At 42.4% G+C, this 17,536-nt stretch overlaps 1 protein-coding gene across 1 annotated transcript in view; it reads left to right on the top strand.

The window, feature by feature from the left end:
- LOC139659498 (protein FAM184A-like) overlaps positions 1–17,536 on the top strand; it is a gene marked incomplete at its 5' end in the record, with an annotated part of 86,044 nt that overhangs the window by 28,649 nt on the left and 39,859 nt on the right. The window contains one exon of the mRNA XM_071537792.1: positions 13,386–13,539. Coding sequence (XP_071393893.1) covers positions 13,386–13,539 — 154 coding nt within the window. The remainder of the gene's footprint in view (positions 1–13,385; positions 13,540–17,536) is intronic.

Genomic DNA, 17,536 nt, shown 5'->3' with positions numbered 1-17,536 from the left:
AAAAATAGATAATGTAGGCCTATCTCTGATTGAAAATGGAGTGAAAAGTTCTCATGTAGCCTGCAGCTTGTCAGTGTTTCTCCAAACTGCTTTTATGTATTCCCAGTGGTTTCTGACGCTGTGGTTAGTGTGATTTGGTTTTACATAATGTTGCATGTAAGTGAGGTTTCTACAGCTGGAGCCAGTGATTCCCTTGATATTCGAAGAAGGCAGTGGAGCTTGCTTCAGAAAACAATGGGATAACCGTGGATGGATCTGCTTCCTAGTTGTGTGCATGTGATGAATTCCTGGCTGCACTGATGACAGGAACTAACGAAGGCCATCTTCCACCCGAAGCTTTGAATGGTTCTTGTTCTTAATACAAGTCAAGGGAGAAAATCCTGACTCGCACAGGTAAGTGGACGTAAGCTTGGGGAATTTGTTCTCCACAGACAGCCAAAAGTATCCGATGGAAGCCTCTTGATCTTGAATGGTCCGTCACTCATTTCTGGCTTGAACATGAATGGATTACGTGATTCTTCGCGGTGATTCTTCACGGTCTCCTCTGCAAAATAATCTGCGAACTGCTGACCCATCCCCCTCAGATGCTCAGTGACCACACGTCGTATGGTGACCACTGACAGCTCTGCCCGCTGCATGACATCTTCCAAGGTGGGAAACATCTCCATGGATCCGTGCTCCATACGGGTAGCCCACGGGTCCAGCCTCTTTTCAGATGGAGATGCCCGCTCATGTGCCAAAACCACATTGCACTCATTTCCCTGCAAAGATATATCCGGTGCATTCACGCAAACAAAAAATATCTGAGAGATAGCACGGCATGGTTCATATCTTGTATGGGCTGGAGCAATGGGGAGTTGTCATCTGAGAGGAAAAGCAGGACTTGTCACCACAAATCCCAGAGGTGGGTTAGGACCTCGCCCCGAGACAGCCGGCGGATTTCAGCGTGCCGAAGCAGCTGTTTGTGGTTCGCCCCCCGTTTTCCTCACATAGGATGGAGAATAGACAGGCATTTAGGGCGCGTGCTTTGATCAGGGTGACAATCTTGACAGTTCCGTTTAGGACAGCATGCAGCTCCTCTGGCATGTTCTTGCCGGCCAAGGCCTGGCAATGTATTATGCAGGGGGTCCGAACAACGGCTGGAGCCACTTGCACCCTGGTAATGAGACCACTTTGACGGCCCGTCATCGACCTCGCCTCATCACTACATGCCACAGCATCACGCCCGGTCAATCCCGTTCTCTCTCACAAAATCATTCAAAGTGTCGAAAATGTCCTCACCAGTAGTGGGTGTGAGCGGAGGACAACAGAATAAAAATTCCCCATGGATGTCCACGGCTCTAATATACAAGCAGCTGAGCCGTGTCAGTGGATTTGTCATTCTGCAGAGCGAAGTAGGGGCTCTCCCGAATGCTATCTAGTACCTGCTCCTTCACATCTAATGCCATGTCTGAAATGGGGCGAGCCACAGTATTGTTGGAAAGTGCAATAGAGTCTAGCTTAGCCGTCAATACCGAACACATCTCCTTGGTTGCTGGCAGGACTAATGTTTCTGCAGTATTATGCAATGCCTAATTCGACCCGATATGAAGCCTCTGTGGCCTTGACATTAACTTTGCTGAATTCTTCAACTACTGTCTTCTGTCCTCTTAATGCCTCGAGTTTCCTTTTGAAAAACTCTGGGGGTTTTGTCGCTAGCTCAGTGTGATTAGTTGATGTCAGCAGAGTTTTGTAGCCCTCATGCTGTCATTAGCCAGGACCTCTTGGCAAACCACACATTATGGTCATGGAGCATCGTTGGATAACCTGACTCACCAGATGGTTTGTTACACAGAACCATCTGGGAAGCCGTCCTTGGAAACTGTTTGGAAAAGGGCAGGCACTTGGCAGGTGATTGGATGAACCATCTGTCTATCACCGTCTATCACGGGCTAACTTCAACCAATCAGATCAGATTGCCGAAGCCAGTCGGGAGGAGAGCGAAAACATCTTTTCCATCCGGAAAAGCCTTCAGTGTCGTTCTTTGCTCTTCTTTCAACGAAGAAATACTCAGTCAATACTACAGTCGCTTCTCGCTGTCGTCACACCTAAGCCACGCCCCCAGCTGCCCTCACAGGATGCTGATTGGTCCGCACCGCTGTGGTTCAGCCACAAACGCATAACTTGAAGCCTGGCAAGATGGATTCTCAAGTGATCGTGATCTCGCGAATCCAGCTGCCTCGCAAGGTAAATCGTTGGATCCAATCCACATAAATCCTAAGTCGATGTACACCTCATTATATTTTCAATGCTTTGTTTTGATTCCCATTGTCACTCCAGGTTCAGGCTGTGGCACTGCCTGTGTCATGTTTTTTTTTACCATGGTTTGCATGCAATCTCAAGCTAGCTAACCTAGTTAGGTCATTGTGTTGATTGACAGACCTTCCACAACTCATAGGTAAAACATCCTGTTCTTCCCTCATGTCGTTCCCGCCTCCCTTGAAACACGCCTCCCCCCTAGGGGAGGCGTGCCTCACACTTTGAAAACTTATCTTCTAAGATATCTGTCAGTGCTCTGTTGAAAGTGGATAAGGGGAGGAGACAAACAGTAGAACAGAGAATATTGACTGGAAGAACAGGAGAATGTTCAAAAACAGTGGCCTTCTAGCACTCAATATAGTGCATATTGAAGTGTTAACATGGAACCTACTATCAGAGTCAGCATGGAGCCTACTATCGCTCAACTTGACGATGTCTGGGCACCAGGAGGTCACATTTCACTAGATCAATGTCTGTGGACACATTGAAGCATGCTGAGTGTGATGGAACCTGACATGAACAAAGTAGTAGAGTATTATTTGACTGTTAAATCATGCAGACCATAATGCCAACAAGACAAGCTGTTAAACCAGGCAGGCAGTTAAATACATCACTGAATCTTGTTAACATAATTTCACATTGGTGTGATGCGGATATGTGGAAAGAATATGCAAATATAGAAAAAGGGCAGATATGCAAGCTCATGCATGGTCAGACCATGGGTCAGTTGAGCAGAACAAATGGTGGATTTCCTCTTGTATTCACATTTTGTCTATATCAATAAGGAAAGGAAAGGAAAGAGGAATGGAGAGAAAAAAATGTTTAGCTGTAACTTGGCAAAGTGACTGTCTGACTAACTGTTGAATAAGTCAACAAGGCTTTTACGAACAGGGAGGAATTAAAGAAGGAAAGAAGCTTATCTTTAGTGTGGCAGTGTGCACTCGTCTTTTCCTTCTCTTAGCAAATGGCATGCAGATGCCAAATATCCTGAGAGTTCACCGGAGCGTAATTAATAACCTATGATAACTACTCCAAGAAGGGCATTTTTAAGAAAATATTTCAGTTTATATGAAAACATGTACAGCCACACACAGCACTTCTACAAATATATTTATCCTGGAACATAGGCCTATACTAACACTAACTTCAACTGGTTCTTTATCAGGGTCCTTCCAGAAAAGCCTGGAACTAAGATTACTATACTTTGAACCAAGATTTATGCATAATGTGAGGAGGGACTGTTCAAAAGTGGGCAGGTTGGATCAGAGCAAACATTGAAAGTGACTCAGAAGAACTAGTTGGTGAAGCATTGGACTGTGAAATGCTTCGTGCATAATCTTGAGCTATAAATTCCAGCCACCAGGACACAACCAATGTGTAAAAATAATGGGATTTTGGTATAAAAATACAAGTTAAAGGTTTTTGTAATATTTGGGGAATTTATTGTTAAATAAGCATGTGTTATGATATGGAGAATTAGCGAACAAGGTGAAAAAGTCATTCTTCATTTCATTGTGACTTTAATAAAAGCTCGATATCAGCCTGATATATCCGCAAACCAATATATTGGTCTAACGTGGTGGTTCTGAGCCATGTGCCATCGAGGCCCAAGGGTCTGCAGAATTCCATTCCAACCAATCACTGCAGCAGCTGATTTCACTGATTAACAGACCTTCAATCAGAGAGCAGGTTAATGAAATCAGCTGCTATTGTTGGCTGGGGCTGGATGCACAAAACCCTCTTAAGAAAAAAAATCTTCTCAAGTGCCATTTTTTTCTTTACTTTAGTCTTAAGAAAAAAAATAGGAAAAAATGCTATTCTCAAAAACAGTTCTTATATATTTTCTTAACTTTCTTCTTATGTTTCTTTCTAAGAAAAAACTTATGAATAAATAATATTCTTGAAATGAAAGTTCTCAAATTTGTTCTTGATTTTTTTCTTAACTTTAAGACAGCCCTTGACCTGCCTCTTAGCCTTGTCTCCTAGCCTCAATGGTAGTAAGCCTAAAGTGTATTAATCAGAATTAATTTAGGCCCTTTTTTGAGAAGTTCTTAAGTAGGAAAATTAAAGATATTCGTAAGAAATGAGACTGTTACGAAGAAAATATTGAGGAATTACACTAAGAGCCTTCTTAAGAACTTCCTAAAATTTCCTCTTATGTCATTTCTTAAGATCTATCTTAAGAACATATTGGTGAATCCGGCCCCTGGTGTCCAGCCCCCATGAATCGCAGTCTTTAGCACTTTTTGAATTTTCATGGCGATTCATAGCGGTCTGAACACAAGCCTATCCACCACTGATTCACTGGCGTAATTTCTCGCCCCAGCCGATTGGTCGTTGTTAGTTGTCAGTTATCAAAATCTTTGACCAATCACAGTAGCAAAGCAGATTGACGTAATCTGGAAACGCCTCAGAGCGAACAACAATCACAGTGGCGTTCACTTCCGAGCTTTTAAACATACTGATTGTTCCTGTTTTAATTCATCGGTGCCATTTAAGTTTTTTAAGGACTGATGAATTCTCTAAATCTAACTCGCTATCATCCAATTCCTTTGCCGGCGCTACCATTTTGGTAGTTGTTGTCACACTCTGTAAGGTCATAAGTAGGCTTGTCCCGCCTACATCCACCATCCAATCAGGTTTGTCGGTCAGTAACTGTTCCGAATTAACTGCCAGTGGATAGGCTTGCTTTCAGACCCCTATGAGTCCGCATTAGAGTTGTCACAGTGGTGCCATTTTGACACCGGTGTCGTTTCCCTCCTCAACACCGGCCATACCGGTTATACCACCTGTTGCCACTAGAGGGTCTAAGCGCTATCAAAGTCAGTGTCAGTACGATGAAAGTGAAACTTAAAATTCCTCTCCAAACTGTATTAACGGCATTTGTAAACGGTAACACTTTTTAATCAGCGATTTATAACACTGCTCAACACTCAGGGAGTTAATGTGAGTGCAGTGCAGATTCTGGCATATTGCCCTTCTTTAGGCTCCCATTGGATTGTACTGGACACATTACTGTCACTAGGTAAGGACAAATAATGAATCCTATTCACCCTAATCTGTCATATTAGTGTTCAGATATTAGTGACCAGTATGTTGTTAGTATGTCCATTTATTATTTAGTAGCCTAACTTGAACATGGAAGCTCTGAATATGTGCTTTTATTTTACAAAATACAAAATAACGGTATTCCCGGTGTGGAGCTGATAACACCGGTGTGGACTCCAAGACCGTATGCCACCGGTAACACCGCCCACGCATGCAAATTCATAAAGTGCTACAGACTGTGATTCATGGGGGCTGGACACCACGCGAAAGTGTTCCAGTTTGAACAAGAACCTGCAGACTCTTGGACCTTCATGGCACAAGGTGGGGAACCACTGGTCTAACCCGACTTTGAACGACGCGTCATCACCGCCAGATTGCCCCAGATTCCCGTTACCTCGGAATCATTTCTCCTGTCAGAATTATCCCGTAATGTCACGCAAAAAAAAACGCATGCTTTTAAAGAACACATAAACCACGAGCCGCGGCCTTTATCTCCTCTTGTCTGTCAATTCGAGAAGCGCGGGAAAAGCCAACCGTGACATTTTAATCCGATACCTAGAGTCGGGAGTCAAGGTTAGCTTGGCAGTGAGTCATCAGCATCATTACTCACTCTCCCTGACAGCTTCTATATGAAGTAAGAATACTGACAGCTCTCTGTTTCTTCTCTATAATGTCACAACACACACACACAAACGCATCATACACACCGTTGGAGCTGCCAAGGAAATGTTCTTCAACGCTAATCCTCCCATTTCACAGTCAAGGTCGATTTTGATCAGCTATACATCTTAATTCCAAAGCCCTTCCCATCTTGGCATCTGTAATTATATTAATGCCTAAGGCAGATCAGAGGTGAGGCGACACATTGTCCTTCTAATGTTTTTCAAAACTCCTTGTGTGTGTGTGTGTGTGTGTGTGTGTTTGTGTCCAGGTGCACGGGGTTCACACAGGAGAACCAACATCACCTCTGAGTCACACAGCGCTTATGAAATTGGCAGCGCGCTCTCGGTATTATTTTCCTCTCCCGACCGCTGTAGGAAATCCTCGCTCTTATCTTCCGCTTCTCCTCCTCCTCCTCCTCCTCCTCCATTCCTTCCCGTCTCCGGCGAAAAAACACACACTCTTGTCTCAATCGCTGGCGGAAAAGTCACGCCGCAAAGTGGATCACCTCCGTTCACGAGGGCGAAAGAAAAGTATTAAAAGTTTCCGAGAGGGCTTTTTTTTTTTTTTTTTTTATGTTTCCGTCAGCGGCGGAGTGGGGGGGGGGGGGGGGGGGGGGGGGGGGGGTGAGCAATTATCCGAAGTGGTAGCATAAGAGGGACCGTTCGTGTGTGTGTGTGTTTTGTGTGTGTCTCTATCTATTCACAGTTCACAGCGAGGAGACAGTCAAATCGAGGGAGTAATAAAGTTGTTACAAATCCCCTCCACACACACACACACACACACACACACACACACACACATATAACCCAATTTAGCTGCCCGAATTTCCCCCGCAAAAAGCAACGAGAAAGATCAGCAGGCTGTAGATTTCCTCACTTTATCTTATTTCTCAGACTCGCCCGCACAGAATGAGAATGATTTTTTTTTTTTTTATCAGCGTGACAAGTGTACTTGTATTGCTAAGGGACTAATGGATACTAATACTCCGGTAAAAGCAAGTTTGTGCATGTACAACATGGATGTAGTGGAAGGTAAACCCTCCGAAAATCAGTTTACACAGATTTTTTTTTTTTTTTTTTTTTTTTTTTTTGCAGGATAAGAGTTGACCGAGTTTTTAGGCTTGCATAACATCTTGATGAGGTAATACATAAAACCTGGCATCTTTATGGGGTAAATTCATATTATGCAGCATACTAAGTGTATCAGACTGATGGTAGTTGTATGAGGATAGGGTCTTTTAACACCTGAAAGGACTGTTGACTTTTGGACAGACTGGAAAGTTGTGGAAAAGTCTGAATTTTCAGGGCCATGGTGGGAACCCTGCTTTCATTTCTTTCTTTCTTTCTTTCTTTCTTTCTTTCTTTCTTTCTTTCTTTCTTTCTTTCTCTCTGTCTGTCTCTGTCTTTCTCGCTCTCTTTGTCGGTCTGTCTGTCTCTCTCTCTATCTCTCTCTGTCTGTCTGTCTCTCTATCTCTCTCTCTGTCTGTCTCTCTCTATCTCTCTGTCTGCATTCATTTCTTTCTGTCTTTCTTCCTCTCTTTCTTTCTTCTCTCTGTCTGTCTGTCTGTCTCTCTCTCTCTATGTCTGTCTCTGTCTGTCTTTCTCTCTCTCTTTGTCTGTCTGTCTCTCTCTCTCTGTCTGTCTCTCTCTATCTCTCTGTCTGTTTCTCTGTCTCTCTCTCTCTGTCTCTGTCTCTGTCTCTCTCTCTCTCTCTCTCTGTCTCTCTCTATCTCTCTGTCTGTTTCTCTGTCTCTCTCTCTCTGTCTCTGTCTCTGTCTCTCTCTCTCTGTCTCTCTCTATCTCTCTCTGTTTCTCTGTCTCTCTCTCTCTGTCTGTCTCTCTCTCTCTCTCGCTGTCTGTCTGTTTCTCTCTCTATCTCTCTCTGTCTATCTGTCTGTCTCTCTCTATCACTCTCTGTGTCTGCATTCATTTCTTTCTTTCTCTCTTTCTTCCTTTCTTTCTTTCTTTCTTTCTTTCTCTCTGTCTCTCTCTCGCTGTCTGTCTCTGTCTGTCTATCTCTCTATCTTTGTCTGTCTGTCTCTATCTCTCTCTCTCTGTCTGTCTCTCTCTCTATCTCTGTCTGTCTGTCTCTCTCAATTCAATTAAATTCTGTCTGTCTCTCTCTCTCTCTGTCTGTCTGTCTCTCTCTCTCTCTCTCTCTCTCTCTCTCTCTCTCTCTCTCTGGCGGTATCCATATCCTCCCCTCTAGCCAGCGAAATGGTTTCCCCGGCCACATGTGTTTTCTCCCACCGGCTAATTAATGAATATTGACCGGCCGGTAATGGAATGAAGATTTAAGTGAGTCCCGGCTTCCACACACAAACACGACAGAGAGGAGAGGAGAGGAGGAGAGAGGAGGGGAGGAGAGGAGGGGAGAGGAGAGGAGGGGAGGAGAGAGGAAGAGAGAAGGCCGACATCACGATCAATTCCCTCCGCCGCGTAATGACAGGATTCTTTTCCATTAAGAATAATAAATGCACTCGTTTTAATTAAAGGGGAAATAAGTCCGATTTTTTTCACTGCCTCATAAGACAAAAATGACCATAATATATCCGACCGCTCGAACGGTGAAAAAAAAAAAAAGCAAATGACAAAGTATTATTATTACCAGTATTTTGCATGGTGATATGTCAAGACCTTTCTGTTCTCATTAGCTTACTCCTCTCTGTTAAAATGGGAAAATGTCACTTTATCGTTTGTGTCAATTACGGGCCGCCATCACTTTCATTTTTGGGTGAACTATTCCTTTAAGTATAAATAAAAGTTCAATGATAGCAAAGGTATGACTGTGCAGAATTCTGTTTATTTCTGAGTCATAAATCTTTTCTAGCGACCGCACTGGCTCGCTAGAATGTAAACAACAATTTAAAAATGTCATTATAAAGTGCAAATAATATAATTTGGATGGAGAGCTTGTGAAATTGTGATGGTCAAGCCGTCTCATTTGTGATTAGGGGAGAGTCGCCATAATTGTAACATTTTCAACTTTTCACTGTTTTACTCAGAGATTTTTTTACCTACATATGTAATATTTTCATGTGAGTCTCAATTGTAACATTGTGAGCTACGGTTGTAACACGGCTAAAAAAAAACAGCATTAAACAAATAGTTTCAGTCAAGCAACTGTTTTTACGTTGATTTCATACCAAGGATGTGATCAGATAATGCATAAAACATAATGATATTATTAAAACTTACCGGATGTACCAGTTGGTGCATTCGGTGTCCTTCCTTGTTGGCAAGTACGTTGATTACACCTACATAGTTAGCGGATTTGATTGATGGAAGTTGTAAAAATACTATACCACCCTAATATGATTTAGAATATAGTTGAATGACATCTGACTGAACACAGAGTATTGGCATGCTTTTTGGGGAGGCCCGTACGTAATTGCGAATCCTGTTGACAATTCTCAGGGAGGTTTTAGTACCGCACTGGCCACATGCCAACGTGATGACGTCATAATGGCATTTACATAGCAAGAGAAAACGCGCGTGTTACAACCGTAACGCGTCACATTTAAGGCGACTCTCCCCTACTACAGCAGAATAAAATGGAGCTAATATCGCGATTCATAGAATTCGATATATAGAATTTCAATATATCATCTTAACACAATTGCAAGTCATGTCCCTAAGTAACTCATTTCCTTGTGTCCTTTCTCTTATACCGCTCTTAAACAGTTTCACAACTTTCACTAGCTATGTTCAGTCAGAAATAGGCTGTTTCTGCCTTTTAGCTTTTTTTTTTGTTTGTTCATTTTGGTTGAAGACCGCTCCCACTCCCACCCACTACTTTTTTTGTGCCATACCCGCCCGCCTGTAGGCCCTTCCCTAGTTGAATACATCCATGAGGCCCTACAACTGTAACCGTTTGCAATAAATGGTCCAAGCTCCATTGACATAAGTGTCTCTGACTGAACTTACTACCATGTACCATGTTATCACGTCTAATTTTTCTGCATTTTTCATTTTCCTTTTTTTCTTTTGAAATACTGAAGAGTTCAAAGCCTCTAAGCCAGTGATTCTCAACCTTTTTCATATCAAGGACCCCTAATTCAGGCCACATTAGGGCCGCAGACCTCAATTCGATGAGATTTTGTCTCTCGGACCCAAATCTGAGAATATTTTTATTGTTGTTCTGATTTTGTCCAGAACTCCATATTGTAGGTAGAGAGATAACAGAGAAACTATGATCAAAACAGTCATTCTTCTACATTCTCTAATTGTGTTAACTTCTTGTAAATGAAATAATGGTGAAGTTTAACAATTCATCAATTTGCTGGGGACCCCGTGGAAACCCCCTCAAGGACCCCTGGTGGTCCCTGGACCCCACGGTGAGAACCACTCCTCTAAGCCTCCTCTGATAATTAAATGAAACAACCTGAAAAGGGAAAATATTCTTTGGTTGAACTGTTCACCACTTTGTATATTTATTGATGTTAAAATGATACACATTTAAATTCAATTGCAGGTAGAATTAAAACGGTTTTAACAAATCCTATATTTGGCTTTCTGAAACATGCAGATAATCTGCTGTATGCTCCTGTGTCTGTCTTGTCTTATTCTCTCCATCTGTCTCTCTCTCTCTCTCTCACACACACACACACACACTCTCACACATAGAAACATCCACAGGCTGGTGTGCGTAATGTAGTGTCGTGGAATTCCAGTGAGATAATGGCGATGATGGTACATGGCAGGTGAACTGATGAGCTGAGAGAGCTACCAGGTGTATTTTGTAATGTGGTATTACTACACACACACACACACACACACACACACACACACACACACACACACACACACACACACACACACACACACGCGTTCCGGATCCTTGCACATCGTCAGCAGCCGTTTAAAGCTTCAGTCGCTAGCAATGGAATGTCACCCGGGCTGCACTGAGCGTGTGTGAACAGTGTGTGTTTCTATTATGCATGTCTGTGTATGTGCACATCTGTGTGTGTGTGTGTGTGTGTGTGTGTGTGTGTGTGTCATGGCAGCCTTCCAGCCAGCGGCGCTCCAGTCTGACGCTGATGCTAATGCTATGTACATAAGTGCTTGTCAATTGTCTCTGTGATCTTTACTAATGTATTAATATGTTGTTCTGGTTTAGTGTTCTTGTTATGGAGCCAAGAAGTGTTTATGCATTTCACTCAAGGGTGGAATTAATGAATTACAGTTGCTCTCACGACTAATTAGTAATTAAATATCTGTTTGGTGCACACACGCAGTACTTTTTGGAGTATCTTTTTGAAGTCGGTAATTTAAGTTTTACTGAAGTGTGTTTTGACTGAATTATGGTACTTTGCGTTACGTTTTAAATGGCATCCATCACAGAGTCAATACAGATTGTTTTGGCTTTCCATAAGCATTGTATCAGAAATTGGTTTATTGCTTAACTTTGCTCATGCGCTTTAAAGAACCTAATTTTGAACTCAGTGGCTCCTTGTCCTTTTTTGCATTGCAAGGAAAGTGCAAATATTTTACATAGATAATAATGTTCCCTTTTGTAAAAAAAAAAAAAAAAAAAAGTCTGAGTAAATTTTGATTGAGCTACTATTTACTTTTACTAGTAGAGTTACTAGTACAACTGGTAACACTTTACAATAAGGGTCACTAACTTAAGGGTTTGTTAATGCTTAATAAGCATTAACTAACCCTTAATTAACAGTTAACTAATGTGTCTGGTAATCATTTACTAATGGTGTTCATGTTAACTAAGGTATTCATTTATACATTATTTAATAGTCATCTTTATAAACTATTAAATAATGTATAAATTAATACCTTAGTTAACATGAACACCATTAGTAAATTACACATTAGTTAACTGTTAACTAAGGGTTAGTTGATGCTTATTAAGCATTAACTAACCCAGGGATTCTCAACCTTTTTCATATCAAGGACCCCTAATTTAGTCCGCATTAGGGCCACGGACCCCCATTTGATGAGATTTTGTCTCTCAGACTCAAATCTGAGAATATTCTTATTGTTAGATATGATTTTGTCCAGAATTCCATGACTATCTGTATTGTAGGTAGAGAGATAACAGAGAAACTATGATCAAAACAGTCATTCTTCTCCATTCTCTAATTGTGTTAATTTCTTGTGAATTAAATAATGGTGAAGTTTAATAATTCATCAATTTGCTGGGGACCCCCTGGAACCCCCTCAAGGACCCCTGGTGGTCCCCGGACCCCACGTTGAGAACCACTGAACTAACCCTTAACTTAGTGACCCTTATTGTAAAGTGTTACCGTACAACTCATGACTGGACTGGCCATGTAGCTTTTGCACTGTATTCTATTCTATTCTATAGGGTTAGGGTTAGGGTTAGAAAGGGTGAGAGCAGCATTTTTCACACCGAGAACTGGACCTCTTCCCCCCTTGGATCCTCTTACTCTGTTGTATATCATCAGTCTGTAATGTTCCAGGCATTCCAGTTTCACTTTCCCTCAACCTGCCTCGTCCACTTCTACTTCCGTTAGAGATTTCCTACGTTTCCCACAATGCTTTCTGACAAGCTCCAGCGATCGAGGCTGTCGGTGGAGAAACTGGTCTCTCTCCTCTTCTACGATGGATCTCTCCCTGTGTGATTGTCGGAACGTCTCTCGGTGCAAAATGGCGGCTCTAGAAAGAAGCCCTCGCTCTTTGATTCTGAGGGACTGACACCAAAAACCTGACGTTTTACATCCTGAAACATTTTCTCCTATCAGACTCCATTGAAGCTGCTGGGAAACTATCCATAGGAAAAAGAAAAGATACACCAAACAACACAATGTTCTGTTGTTTGAGTTGTTAGCCTAACGCACCCCTCTTCCTCCCCTCTACCTTTCTCTCATTCTCTACCCTTCCCTTCCTCCTTCCCTCACTGCCTTTTCTTCTTCCTCCCTTCCCCTTTCCCTTTCTCTCTCTCCCTTCCCCTTTCCGTTCTTCCCTCTCTCTCTCCCCATCTCTCTCATTCCTTTCCCTCGCTCTTTCTCTCTCTATCCTCCCCGTCTCTCTTTTTTTCTCTTTTGCCGTTTCCCTCTTTCTCTCTCTTTACTTCTGTTTTACCCTCCTTCCCTCCTTGCAATCTACCCCGCTCTTTCTTTCTCCATCTCACTTTCTCAAACCCCTCGATTCCCTCTCACGCCCCTCTCTCTCTCCCCGTTTTCCTCTCTTTCTCTCTCTCTCTCTCTCTCTTTCCCCCACTCTATCCCTCTCTCACCCTCCCTCTCCCCTTCTCTTTCCCCCCGTCTTCCTCCCCTCTCTCTTGCTTCCAGTCCCTGTTCTCCCCTCTCTCTCTCTCTTCCTCTGTCCCCCCCTCTCCCTCTTCCTCCCCCTCTCACTCCTCCTCCTCTTTCTCTCTCTCTCTCATCTCTCCATCAGGACCTGGAGGAGCGCCTTCGCCACCAGCACCATGCGGACCTGCAGTCTCTCAGAGAGGCTCACCGCCAGAGCATCGAGACGCTCAAGCAGCAGTCAGAGCAGGAGCTGCAAACGCTCCGCTTTGAGCTGGAGGACGAGGGCAAAGCCATGCTGGGTAAGGGCCCAGAGTGTGTGTGTGTGTGTGTGTGTGTGTGTGTAAAAAGTATTCACCCTCTCTCGACCCTTTCCGCACCTTTTCTTGCTCTACAAAATCAATTCAATGCGCTAGAAGTCGCTGAATAAATCGCACAGAAAAAAAAAACGCTACTGGAAAGCACATCCACTGTATTTCTATATATAATGATAGTTTAAAATCTCTTTTCTACCCAAGTGAAGTTGTAATTCAAGTAATTCATGTGAAAGTATAAAATTCTAATAATACAAACATCTCGCGATAAGAGGCAATTGAGCTGCCTGATGTCCTGCCATCATCACCATGATATAATCAGTGATGGTATTAAGGTCATTACTTAAGCTAATGAATGCGTTCATTCGCAAATATTTCAATGTCAACATACTTGCCTTCACATAACACGTGGGCGGCATTAATATGAGCTCCGTATCCCAAAGCATTATGGAGTTATAGTAGTTTCGAGTAGTTTTTCCTCATTAATATGCAGGTTTTTGCATCAAAGTGCTCCAAAATCGAATCAGATCATCTATAGCAGTGATTCTCAACCTTTTTCATATCACGGACCCCTAATCTAGTCCGCATTAGGGCCACGGACCCCCCATTTGATGAGATTTTGTCTCTCGGTTCCCAAATCTGAAAATATTTTTAATGTCAGATATGATTTTGTCCAGAATTCCATAACTATCTATATTGTAGGTAGAGAGATAAGAGTGAAACTATGACCAAAACAGTCATTCTTCTACATTCTTTAATTGTGTTAACTTCTAAATGACATAATGGTGAAGTTTAAGAATTCATCAATTTGCTGGGGACCCCCTGGAACCCTCTGAAGGACCCCTGGTGGTCCCAGGACCCCATATTGAGAACCACCGATCTATAGTTTTGAACACTCTACCTGAAGAGCAAGTCCAGCCCAGCTCTGTCTTACTGCTGTGTACCAAGACGCATCATACAAGCATTTATCATTTCACAGATTCCCCACTGAAAAACATATCATTGAAACAAATGGAGCTCAAGAATCCAGAGGGATATAGGTTTAAAATTGAATACACTTGGCCCATTATTGTTGGCTACCACAGGCTCACTAGTAAGGGGAGCGTATCAATGTTCCCAGGGTCCTAAGTTCCCAAGGTCCTATGTTCCCAAGATCCTATGTTCCCAGGGTCCTATGTTCCCAAGGTCCTATGTTCCCATGTCCTATGTTCCCAAGGTCCTAAGTTCCCAAGGTCCTATGTTCCTAAGGTCCTATGTTCCCAGGGTCCTATGTTCCCAAGGTCCTAAGTTCCCAAGGTCCTATGTTCCCAAGGTCCTATGTTCCCAAGGTCCTATGTTCCCAGGGTCCTATGTTCCCAAGGCCCTATGTTCCCAATATCCTATGTTCCCAGGGTCCTATGTTCCCAAGGTCCTATGTTCCCAGGGTCCTATGTTCCCAAGGCCCTATGTTCCCAGGGTCCTATGTTCCCAGGGTCCTATGTTCCCAAGGTCCTAAGTTCCCAAAGTCCTATGTTCCCAAGGTCCTATGTTCCCAAGGTCCTATGTTCCCAGGGTCCTATGTTCTCAAGGTCCTATGTTCCCAGGGTCCTATGTTCCCAAGGTCCTATGTTCCCAAGGTCCTATGTTCCCAGGGTCCTATGTTCTCAAGGTCCTATGTTCCCAGGGTCCTAAGTTCCCAGGTGTATGCAATGTATGCAATAGTCTTAGGTTTTGTTTGTTTGTAGCATGTTAGCTGACATATTCTTTGCCAGTAGCATAGTTGCTCCAGCAGAAGAGAAGCTGACTAAAGCTGATGATACACAGGCAGATTTCTACAGCAATGGCCAAGAGGAACTGACAAATTTGACAGTTGGTGGAGTGAAAATGGATGAAATAACACACTGCTGCCATCACTGTCATCTTGGCTTCTTTTGTCCTGAAAATCTAATCATTTAATCATTTTATCAAGATTATCCACTGGAATTTCATAATGTGTATTATAGGCTAGCTAGCTTGCTAGCTTAAATGTTCTATAAAAGGAATCACAGGAAGTGTTTACTATTTAGTAGCAGTTGGACCATTTTGAAAATATTTTGGGCTGAGGACAGGTCACCTGACTAATTTTCTTGTCTCTGATTGGTTGATGTTTAAACCTTGCCAGCAAAGCTAGCTCTCCGATCAAGCTTGGCTAGATTTCAAACTGCTACGTTGTTTTCAGTGCGAAAATATTTCCAGCGAGATTTGCCTGTGTGTCATCACCTTAAGACAGACCAAGACAACTGAATAGAGCAGTGGTTCTCAACCTTTTTCATATCAAGGACCCCTAATTTAGTCCACATTAGAGCCACGGACCCCCATTTGATGAGATTCTGTCTCTCAGACACAACTCTGAGAATATTTTTATTCCTAGATATGATTTTGTCCAGAATTCCATGACTATCTGTATTGTAGGTAGAGAGATAACAGAGAAACTATGATCAAAACAGTCATTCTCCTACATTCTGTAATCGTTCTTGTAAATGAAATAATGAAGTTTAACAATTCAGCAATTTGCTGGGGGACCCCCTGGAATGCCCTCAAGGACCACTGGTGGTCCCCGGACCCCCCGTTGAGAACCACTGGAATAGGGTACTGATATATCGGTCTAACCCCAGTTTTTAGTGCTAAAGTACCAGTAATGTGCTGTGATGGATGGTCCTTCATTAACCTGCGTGGCACTATCATGACACCGGAGAGCCTCTTCCATCTATCACTACATATCACTTTCTATATCTCCTCCCTGAACATTCTTTAATTACCTGTCTCTTTATCTCTCTTCCTTTCCTTCATCGCATCCCTGTGGGTGTGTGTGTGTACATGTGCGTGTTCTGGGGTGTGTGTATATTTTTTCTATGCGATATGCATTTTTATGGCAGCACTACTTTTGTATGTTTTCAGGATATCTTGTAAGTCTTTTCTACAACATGCATCCTATCTACTTTGCTAAACACAGTTGATATTTCCTGGTGTCCTTTTTCCTTATACTACCCATTTATAGTTTGAGACCTTTCACCAGCTGTGTTCAGTTGGAAATAGGCCGGTTTTGCCAGCTATGTTTCTTCATTTTGTTCTTTAAATTGCTCTTAAATTCATGTTGAAAGGTGATTTTATGCTGCTCCAAACCATTAGTCTGTTTGCCAAAAAAAAAAAAAAAAGGTGGTCATTGGACTGAGCTTAAGAGACTAATTGAAAATGGAAGCCAAGGAAGGCACTCTTCTTTTGTGTGCAAAAGTAGAAAAAAATATATATATTTATTTATTTATTCATTTATTCTTGTATGGCTATCCTGCGGCAAAAAAAAGGAAAGGCTTTTTTCATTTTTCTACACAAAAGAATGGCTTGGCTTCCTCTTTTCAAATGGTGCTTTACCCTTGAGTCCAATAAGCTCAGTTTTTTTTGCAAACAGACTAATACTTTAGAGAAGCTTTTTCAACCAGTCAAGGTAGCACTAAAAAGGTCTTAAAGTCTTAAAAATGTTTCTTTGGGAAATATACAGCAGTGATTCTCAACCTTTTTCATATCATGGACCCTTAATCCAGTACGCATTAGGGCCACGGACCCCCATTTGATGAGATTTTGTCTCTCGGTTCCCAAATCTGAAAATATTTTTAATGTCAGATATGATTTTGTCCAGAATTCCTTGACTATCTGTATTGTAGGTAGAGAGATAACAGAGAAACTATGACCAAAACAGTCATTCTTCTACATTCTTTAATTGTGTTAACTTCTAAATGACATAATGGCGAAATTTAACAATTCATCAATTTGCTGGGGACCCCCTGGAACCCTCTGAAGGACCCCTGGTGGTCCCCGGACCCCACGTTGAGAACCACCGATCTACAGAACAATCTTGCGGTTTCCTCGTGTATGAAATGTACTCTACAAATAAAGTTCGACTTGACTTTTTCCTTACTGTTTTTTTTTTTTATTTCTTCCCTCCCTCCCTCCCTGTCCTTTTTCTTCCCGT

Source organism: Centroberyx affinis, unplaced genomic scaffold (genome assembly GCF_046629955.1).
Source record: "Centroberyx affinis isolate AG114_WGS23_722 - 3 ecotype Tasmania unplaced genomic scaffold, CSIRO-AGI_Caff_v1 ptg003126l_1, whole genome shotgun sequence".
NCBI classification, from domain to species: Eukaryota; Metazoa; Chordata; class Actinopteri; order Beryciformes; family Berycidae; genus Centroberyx; species Centroberyx affinis.
Note: the sequence above shows the minus strand (reverse complement) of the source record. Positions and strands in the feature narration are given on the sequence as shown.